We start from the raw sequence: 10,268 nt of genomic DNA, 5'->3' as shown, positions 1-10,268 counted from the left end.
TTTTTACATATTTCAACATTCAGAATTCCTTTCCTCGGTTTCATAAAACAGATAGAAGGTTTAGTAGACTAGATCTAATATATAATTATATGCTTAAAAGTCTGCTTTCCCCCCTGTCACTGTAAAATAATACAGTATTCATTTTTTTTTTTTCCATAATTGAAATCAGAGCTGGTTTGATTTAAATTAGTTGATTTTTAACATTTTAATCAACTTGATTTTTACAAATAAAGATCAGTGATTTAAATCACTTTTTATAAAATGTATTCTGTTTTTACATATATTTAAACATTCAGAATTCCTTTCCTTGGTTTCATAAAACAGATATAACGTTTAGTAGACTAATATAATCATGCTTAAAAGTCTGCTTTCCCCCCCTGTAAGCTGTAAGTAGTAAAATAATACAGCATTCAATTTACTTTTTTTTCATAATTGAAATTAGCATTTTCTTTTTCTTTTTAGACAAACACAAGCGCACACGCACACACACACACACTGTAATAAAATGCAAGTTTATCTATGCATAATTACCCCCTCCCCCCTTCTTTTTAGACTGACATTTTCTTCATTTTTTGCCTGTAGCCGTAACTCACTGATATAGAGCAGATTAAGGCTTTCTTTTGCAGTTGCTTAAATTAATCATCAGTTAAAATAAAGACAATGCATTTTGCACTAAAAGAACATACTTTTAGCCACCAAAAATCCCAAACTGTGTCGACATTTAAAAAAAAATATTTAAAAATTTAAAAATCTGATTTAAATTTTTAAAATCGATTTTTTTAATTTGTATTTAAAAAATGTTTTAAAATCACCAACCCTGCCCCCCTCCCTTTTCCCCTCCTTGGGTTGTGCTTGAGCACTGTCCCTGTTACACATATTATCAAGACTTATTAAGAACACTTTCAGATCTTTGTTTTACGAAACCTTTTTTTCCTTTTGAAAGAAGCTCTGTTAATATTGCTACTTCAGAAGAATAGAATGCTCTAAAATCTTTGTTATGAACTTAATTTTGAAACCTTTATTTTATCTTTGTGAATTTTGCCCTAACTTGACAATTGATTAATTTTTCCTTCTTTTCTTTGTCAATCTTTTTGCAGGCGAGGCTTTATGAAGATGAGAAATGGCATACCAGGTTGCTGTCATCCGCGAACCTGCATTTTCATCCTAGTGAAAAGGAAACATTTTCAGAAAATCTGTAAAATTAGTTTTGTCTCCTGATAGTAAGATGGATCTAGTCCTGTAAAGAATGGAAGTGATGCACAACAGCTCAGACAGAAATCAACCTTTAAACTCCAAGTCCTTAGACACCACACCTGATGTTGCTGGTTTATCAACTGTTGCTTCAACAAAAGGAACCAAAGGAATGGTTTACCAACAGTGTTCTGACCCTCTGGACAAAAGAATCTCTGGGCTAAAAGAGCCGCCAGCTGTATTTGATCATCAATATGCAAGTGAAAAGCAAAGTAAGGAAAAGACATTCGTCAGCGAAGACATGGAATTATTTGATGAACTCCAAACTGGACACGACACAACTGGTCAAAGAACAGAACAAGCTATGTCATCAGAGAAAGAAAATAGTACTCATTTAGAAAATGATCAGAGCTCATCAAATGGAACTTACCCTATGGTTACAAAAAGGTTCCGAACACTTGTAAAACGAAAGAGTATGTTTGATGGTCTAAATTTTCAAAAGGATGATGTCAATCAGGCATCTGAAAATACAGAAATGAATCCCAGTGGCTGGAAATGTGGATATTGTGGCCTTACATTCATGGGTGAAAAAGATATTGTTACTCATTTGAAGAAGCATGAAGGGCTTACCCCCAAAGAAAATGCAAATAAAACTTTTAATAGTAAATATTCTGCCACACAGATTGAAGAACAAATAAGTCATGGCATCAACAACAAAGAATGTGAAAAGTCAAAGGTTAACAAAAATCACTGTCAACTTTTGCCTATTTATAATGGAGCGATATCGATATCCTCTCAGATAAATCGACGAAGAGGTTCTCGTGTGCCGAACTCAATAGAAATGGTTAATGTTTCCATTAAAAGTAAAAGCCAGACCTCTGGTCCAATGGCTAGTGTTGGAAAAAGAAATGCAAAAAAGAAGTTAGGTGATGATTTTATTGTACCTCAAAGTCGAAGTAAGCATAAACAGTCGCCTCCCATTGAAATCGGTGCCCAGGAAAAATCTCCTGTAAAGGTCAAGTCTAAAGTGAGTGCAGAGAGAAAAAAGAAAACTTCAAGTTGCAGTACTGGGAATGGAGGAGAAGACAAGAAGTTGCAATTTAGGACTGTTTCAAGCAAAAGTCGACTATTCGGTAAACAAGAAAGGCAAATAGATGAAGATAAAAGTTTGTTACTGAAGTGTCCACAGTGTTGCTGTTGTTTTTTGAGGAATGAATCTTATTCCGAACATATGATGCAACATAATTGTTCCATGCCATATCAGTGTTTGCAGTGTGAACTGAAATTTTCTCATTTTCAAGGGCTCAAATCTCACATTGAGAATCATGAATGTAAGTTCTCTGTTCCTTCTACTTTTTCTTGTGGTATGTGCAAATCACAGTTTAGAGACATGCCGGAGCTGCAAGAACATAAAACTAAATGTGAACATTCAAAAAATCAAAGTGACCAGGACACTGTTTCAAGTAAGAACAGATTCCCTTTGGCTTTGAGGAGACACATTTCAAAGCAAGTCGGCAACAAGGAAAAGAATTTGCACAAATGCTTCCCTTGTAAGAGAACATTCAAAGACAGAAGACTGTTGTTCATCCACAAAAAACGTCACCCCAATGCCTATAAACCTTTCAAATGTGACATTTGCAGTCAGAGTTTTGCTGTGAAGAAATGGTTGGACAATCATGCTCAAAGACATGTGGTGGAACGCAAGTTTCCTTGTGATATTTGTGGTAAGAAATACTTAACAAAAGGAGATGCTGTCATGCACAAAAGAAGGCACACTTTAGACAGAAAGTTTCATTGTGATATTTGCCAAAAGAACTTTGTATACAGATCAGAACTTAATTCTCACTTGAAAAAACATCAAGGAGTTAAACTGCCAAAAAATATCGCCTGTGATACCTGTGGCAAAAAGTTTGCCACGCGGCGAGATCTTCAACGACACACCACTGTTCACACCGGAGAACAGCCTTACGAGTGCCCGTTGTGTGGAAAGAAATTTTCTCAAGAAGTGAACATGCAAATACACATAAAAATTCACACCAACATCCGACCGCATAAGTGTGGTGAATGTGAGAAAAGCTTCATCACGAAGAGTAAACTCCTCCGACATCAAGTTATTCACACCAAACCCAAAGCCTCTCTACCTAAGCCTTACAAGTGTTTGCTTTGTCCGCGTCAGTACACAGCGGAGAACAGTCTTATTCGGCACTTAAAAAGCCACCGAGAGTCCCCGGGGACAGTGACGTCTGTCACGGAGGTGTTGAATAAAGCCATGGAGGATTCCAAAAAAAAAGACGGTATCACTTCTGGATCTGTTCTTGCTTCTTTGATAGATCAAGCAATTCGTGATGCCAAAATTATATCCAAGAAAGGAAAGGAGAAATCCACGGCACCTGAACGTTCCATGGCTGAAATCATTGATCAGGCCATACACAACTCCAAGGCAGTCAGTCTTGGAACCCAGACCCCTATTCTTGTGAAAGATGCAAACAAATTCTCGAAGCCAAAAGGTGGCTTAAGTAAACCTATTGAAAGTATAAGTGAAAGCAATTTAGCGAAACATCCCAAACAAAGTAAGCAGCTCTCGTCTGTTCAAACTGTCATTGTCAAACCTAAAGGCACTGTTGTTAATTATGGCCCCACAGACCACAGGAAATTTCATCAAAATCCTACAGTCTTACAGCAAATAAAACTTAATGCCGATTCTGTACGTTGCATCCCAATGCAAGAGATTCACCATCAGAATTTGAATGGTAGAGGAAAGTTGCTTTCCAACAATATGACTGTGATTGGTCCCAACCAAACTCAGTTCTTAGTCCATTCCCCATTGCAAACCCCAGACAGCAGGACAAATATACCTGTTTCTCATGTTGCTTCTTCATCAAAGCAATATGATGCAGTCCCCTCTGTCCTGAAGACCTCATTCATAGAAGCAACAGACCTTCCCACAACCTCAAAACAAGTCTACAGTTCTGAAGTTCAAATACTGGAGAGAACACCTCATTTAACTGCCGGCTTTGAACCTCACAAAGTGAAGAACGCTCATTCTTTATCCCCTGATTTCAACAATGGCAATCATTTTATCATACTCCCTACCAAGCAGGAACCTGTGAGTCATCATATACCAGTACAACCTCAGTCAGAAGATACCAAATATTTCATTCTCCAGACTGATACTCAGGGAAGGACCATAGTTTTACAGACACCCGTCATTTCTGTGGACCCAGGAGACCAGATCACAGAAACTCAGTTCTCCCATTTTCAGGGTGCTCCAGGCCCGGTGAATAATTTACCTTCTGTGACTCATCTTGTCGAAAACAGAATAGAAAGTCCTCAACATGTTTCTTTTCTCAATAAAAGGCTTCATACATTGGTACCCGATCCTACAGTCATTCAAGAGCACTCAAAGATTGAGTCTGTGGAATCTGCTTTTGTAAATCAGGATATTGTACCTGGAGAAGAAACGGGGGAAGTCTATTCTTATCCTACAGTTCCTATTACGGAACACCTGGATGGCAATGTTGAGTTTACTGTTGCGGAGGTGCCCCATCTGGATAGCTCACAGAATATCTTTTACTCAGGACAGGAACTGATTGTGAGCCGAGACGCCTCGGGACAAGAATTGATTATAAGCAGAGAAGAGGTGGAAGACCCGGACACCTTGATGGAAATACCAACTGAGTTTGTGACTGATGGTCTGGACGCCAAGTCCATCAGTCAAGATAGCACTTCCTTCTACACGGTTGACACCTCTGGGGCTCTTGAAACTGTTGCAGCGTTAGGGATTGCTCCAAGTCTGTCCGACTCCATGGCTGGACCATCTTTTGACAATGAGGGCAGCCATATTCTCTGTAATGTGCCTTCATCTGTCATCACAGACGCCCAGTTTTTAGAACAAGAAATTCTTCAGGCATTAGAAAAAAGAATCTGCCCCTCGGAGCATGATGGGTCGAACGAGGACATTGTATTAGCTGATACTCAAGATACATTTCATGTGTAACAACAGTATTGTAGTGCCTAGCATTGATATCTCGTTCTGCCACATTATGTTTGGTTTTCAAGAGACATTTTATAACTCATCTCATGCACATATATCATCGATATTCTTTTCTACCTCACTGAAGGCACCGCAGAGGATTGCATTTTCTTAAGCAGCAGCTTGCCTACTGGTGTGCTTCATGTCTATGAGAAAGATCCTGGCCTATGACAGCTGGGATGAAGGTAAAATTTACACCAGAAACTCATCCAGACCATGTATTGCCAGGATGTGAAAATGAAGACTTGGTTCAGGCTTTATGAACTGACAGACTTTTGCGTTTTTAATGGGTAGGGTTGTTTGTATTTATTTCAAGGAAGTACCTAGAATTAGGAATTGAATATATAAGGTTCTATTGTTTACTGAAGAAAGGTTTTTGTCCCTCCTGACATTTCATTGCCAGTTTGTTCCTTTGTTTTATGAGATCCACTTCAGGGTGTTTTTGTACTTTTTATCTCATGTGAACAAATGATATTTCCTTTCATAGTTTGTAAATTGAGATGTAATGTTTAAGAAGTATCCAGATACACATCTGGAGCTCAAATTCCTTTACAGTTTACAGCATACACATGTATTCATACCGTTCCTCTCTTCTGTCTTTAAATCTTTTTCAACATTTCCGTCCCGATCAAACTACGTCATGTACGTGCAGGCTATTGTCCAAACACCATTGATCTTTTTAATTTAAAAGTGTTTAGTTCTGTCTTTATAAATTGTCTCTCCAGTCGTAATACAGAACTCTCTCTCTTTGTTATTCTCTGTCTCACTTTCATCTTTTTTTGTCCTCTTCTTGTCTCACTTTCGTCTTTTTTTGTCCACTTCTTGTCTCACTTTCATCTTTTTTTGTCCACTTCTTGTCTCACTTTCATCTTTTTTTGTCCTCTTCTTGTCTCCTTGCATCTTATTTTCCCATTTGGTTCCTGTTTTCAATGTAGCGTTTCCTTAATCTTTTGACTTGGCTTGTTTGTTTCCTTGTTTCACTTTTTGACATAAAGGAGTTTCTATGCTATGATCATGGTACTCACTCCTGCAATAGTCAGAATTGATAACCTCTGTTTATCTGTCCTCAGAGAAATTTACTCGCGCAACTTTTGCCCTCAGCGCAACTTTTGCCATTTTCGTCAATTCAAGAATTTTAGCCAATTTTCCGCAAAAGTTGGAAAATAATGATTAAATTTCCTTTAAAATTACCGAAACTTTCATCCACGGTTATAAATAACTGCGCCAAGGGGAACAAATTGCACCTGAAGCAGATCTTCCACGTCTTTTGCACTAGTGCTGTTCGTCATCACTGTTAACTGCTTTCAGTGTGTATTTTTGTGTGTTTTTGTTTTTATTTTCTTTCTTTGTTTTTTTATTGTGTTCATGTGTTTGTAGAACTTCTTTGCCTAGTAGGGTAATATGGACCTTTTTTTTTCAAACCAGCAGAGAGTATGCATTTATGGACATAACATAATGAAATTTTGTAGACACACAGATTTCTTTAATACAGTGCAGGCTGTTTGCAAAAAGATGATGTGAACTCATGTTCGTCGAACATGTCACGCGAAGTGGGATAAATGCCACATGACCTGAAACCATTTATTGCTGATATTTACTTTCAAGTAGGGTTCACAAAATAGAGACGACACTTGAAGTAGTGAAGCTGTCCCTCTGCCCTACCCGGGTGATTCCTAAGCCACTTTTGAACAGCGGAGTCATAGTAGGTCTGCAGGGGCTTTAAAAAACTTCAGTCGAGGGGTTGTAATTTGTATGTCGTGTGCGATGGCAGGCTTAACATCTCCCCAAAGTTTTCTTTGGCTAAACTTATAGCCTCAAGGTTCATAGTGTGGCTTCTGTGCCCATCCAAAATTATCAACACTTTCTTCTCTTTCGAAGGTTCTTGAAGGGATGGGCTCTGGGCCGGCTCACTTGTTCTCTGGTCAGTTTAAACGTTATTTTCAAGAAGCCATCATTTAGCTGACGCTCAGAGCAAAAAGTGTCATTAAAAAGGGGAGAAAAAAAACCCCCACCCTTCATTAAAGCCCAGCTCACTTTTATACTGAAAGAAAGTGAAGAAGCAAACAGTCACCTTTCTGTGTCTCCCACTTCACTGTGTAGGTAAACTTGTTCTTTTGTGGCAGGGCCCGCCCCATTACGGTATTACCTCTTCCTCCAAGTCCCCCAACAGTCTGGAAGACTCCTCGTTCATTTCTGGATCCTCCGTCAAATCTTTGAACCTATTGATTAATTGTGCTGACTTTGAACTTCTTCATACTTACATCATGTGCTAGTGCATGAACTTACAAACATATTTTCTTTAACAATTTTTGTATTACATGTATACATAATATGTTTAATTTTTTTGTTTATGTGACATGGATATCGTGTCACAACTTAAATACATGTATTAAAGTCTGGCTCTGTACAGCCATGTTGAAAATAATCTTAGAAGTCTAATTGAAATTTGTTGTCTTGTTTGCACAACTGCTTAATGTATTTGTCTCTTTTGCATTTTTTGGTGTAGTCTTCTTTTCTGTCTTCATATTACTTTAGAGTGTATGGGTGGAGTGCGGCTATTCTTATCAACACTATTCAGAATTTAAGAAGCTGGTCCTCCAAATTTAATGTCTGTCACCATTAGCACCGAGACAAATGAGTTCAGGAGAGTAGAGCCTTGAAAACTCAACAAGATGACCTGAGTCTGGCAGGGCCCGCCCCATGACCTCTTCCTCCAAGTTCTCCAACAGTCTGGAAGACTCCTCATTCATTTCTGGATCCTCCGTCAAATCTTTGAATTTCTTGACCCTGCTGACTTTGAACTTCTTCATACTTACATATACATGTGCTAGTGCATGAACTCTTACAAACACATTTTCTGTTACTTTTACAATTTTTGTATTATACATAATGTATGTTTAATTTTTTTGTTTATGTGACATGGATATTGTGTCACAACTTAAATAGTAAAGTCTGGCTCTCTGCAGCCATGTTGAAAATAGTCTGAGAAGTCTAATGGGAATTTTTTGTCTTGTTTGCAAAACTGCTTTGTGTATTTGTCTCTTGCATTTTTTGGTGTAGTCTTCTTTTCTGTCTTCATATTACTTTAGAGTGTATGGGTGGAGTGCGGCTATTCTTATCAACACTATTCAGAATTTAAGAAGCTGGTCCTCCAAATTTAATGTCTGTCACCATTAGCACCGAGACAAATGAGTTCAGGAGAGTAGAGCCTTGAAAACTCAACAAGACGACCTGAGTCTGGCAGGGCCCGCCCTATGACCTCTTCCTCCAAGTTCTCCAACAGTCTGGAAGACTCCTCATTCATTTCTGGATCCTCTGTCAAATCTTTGAATTTCTTGAGCTTGCTGACTTTGAACTTCTTCATACTTACATATATACATGTGCTAGTGCATGAACTCTTACAAACGCATTTTCTGTTACTTTTACAATTTTTGTATTATACATAATGTATGTTTAACTTTTTTTGTTTATGTGACATGGATATTGTGTCACAACTTAAATAGTAAAGTCTGGCTCTCTGCAGCCATGTTGACAATAGTCTGAGAAGTCTAATGGGAATTTTTTGTCTTGTTTGCAAAACTGCTTTGTGTATTTGTCTCTTTTGCATTGTTTGGTGTAGTCTTCTTTTCTGTCTTCATATTACTTCAAAGTGTATGGGTGGAGTGCCGCTATACTTATCAACACTATTCAGAATTTAAGAAGCGAGCCCTCCAAATTTAATGTCTGTCGCTATTAGCACCGAGACATCTGAGTTCAAGAGAGCCTTGAAAACTCACCAAGACCACCTGAGTTCAGGAATGCCCAGTCTGGGATTTGAACATGTGAAGTTGAACAGGGCTTTGCTCTTTGCAGTATTGTTTTACTGACTTACTATATTGCCGTAAGGTGACAAAACGTCTTTTTTTTCACAGCTGTTTCGAGAAAAACAAATTTTTTTTCAGCGTAACCTTGAAAAATAGTCTTCCCAAAATGTGAATTCTAATTCATTCAAAAACTAGTTACAGTTTCTCTCTGATTTTTTTCACACAGGTGGGGTAACTGATCAGACTTTCTATTTAGCAAAAATAAAAAATTTTGACGCCTAAATGGGAAAAAAGGCGTTTTGTCAGCTTGTGGCAGTATACATGATCTACATGCAGAACTATTTGCTGACCTTTTAGCCGTTTCATGTTACGTCCATCCACGTAGTGCATCGCTGTAGTTAAGTTACGTCAAAAGACATTATAGCCCTTCCCCAATTAAGAGAAATTTTTTTGTCCCTTCTTCCTATGCCTCAGGAAGTAATGACTGAACGATCTTTATCTCATAGTCATAGTGCAGCTGATTTTTATGTAGGCTTTACATTGCTATTATATCCTTTTACTCATTATAGAATGAGGGTGCGGTGGCGGAGCAGCTAGTGTAGTAATGGGTACCTGACTTTGAGTTGGGGAAGTAAAGGCGGCACGGAAAGGAATTAGCCACCCTATCAGTATTATCACATTTTGCTGAAGGCCCAAGAACTTGTCTCACTAGCAAGGCAATCCACAATGTCCAGATCGGATTTGGGAACAACTTTATTTTTTTTTTACTCCTAGACTAGAATGTAGGATTATCCGTTGCCCGACAGGCAGCCACGTGCTGTTTCCAAAGGTACTCTTAAGAGTTTATAAATATATATAAATTATATATATATATATATATATATATTATACATATATATATATATATATATATATACATATTATAATATATATATTTATATATTTATATTCTGACCAGAGTGACTTCTGTTTTGGGTAGGAATTAATTTTTTAAATTTTGCCCGCTGGAAGGGCCTACTCTTTTCAATTTTAGAACCACTTAGTGACCATATAGGTGCAAAACTTCTATCTTAGTCTTTATCTCAGAGGACTTCAGAAGGTTAGGGGCTTGATCCTACCTGTCCTAGGATCAAAAGGTGGAAAAAAACATGAGAAGAAAGAAAACTCCGTGCTTGTGAAGGTTGAACTCCGGACCCCCAGGTTGACACTGGCGAACATCATAACATCATACCTGTTGAGCC

At 37.9% G+C, this 10,268-nt stretch overlaps 1 protein-coding gene across 2 annotated transcripts in view; it reads left to right on the top strand.

Moving 5' to 3' along the window:
• LOC101849297 overlaps nt 1-8,761 on the top strand; it is an 11,457-nt gene extending 2,696 nt beyond the window's left edge. For both annotated transcript variants that reach the window (XM_005100950.3, XM_005100949.3), the window contains exon 2: nt 1,098-8,761. In XM_005100950.3, the coding sequence (XP_005101007.1) occupies nt 1,247-5,188 (3,942 nt within the window). In that variant the 5' untranslated portion in view covers nt 1,098-1,246 and the 3' untranslated portion in view covers nt 5,189-8,761. The remainder of the gene's footprint in view (nt 1-1,097) is intronic.
• Nucleotides 8,762-10,268: the final 1,507 nt, after the last annotated feature.

This window comes from Aplysia californica, unplaced genomic scaffold (genome assembly GCF_000002075.1).
Source record: "Aplysia californica isolate F4 #8 unplaced genomic scaffold, AplCal3.0 scaffold00266, whole genome shotgun sequence".
Lineage (NCBI taxonomy): Eukaryota > Metazoa > Mollusca > Gastropoda > Aplysiida > Aplysiidae > Aplysia > Aplysia californica.
This window is presented reverse-complemented; position numbering and strand designations above follow the sequence as displayed.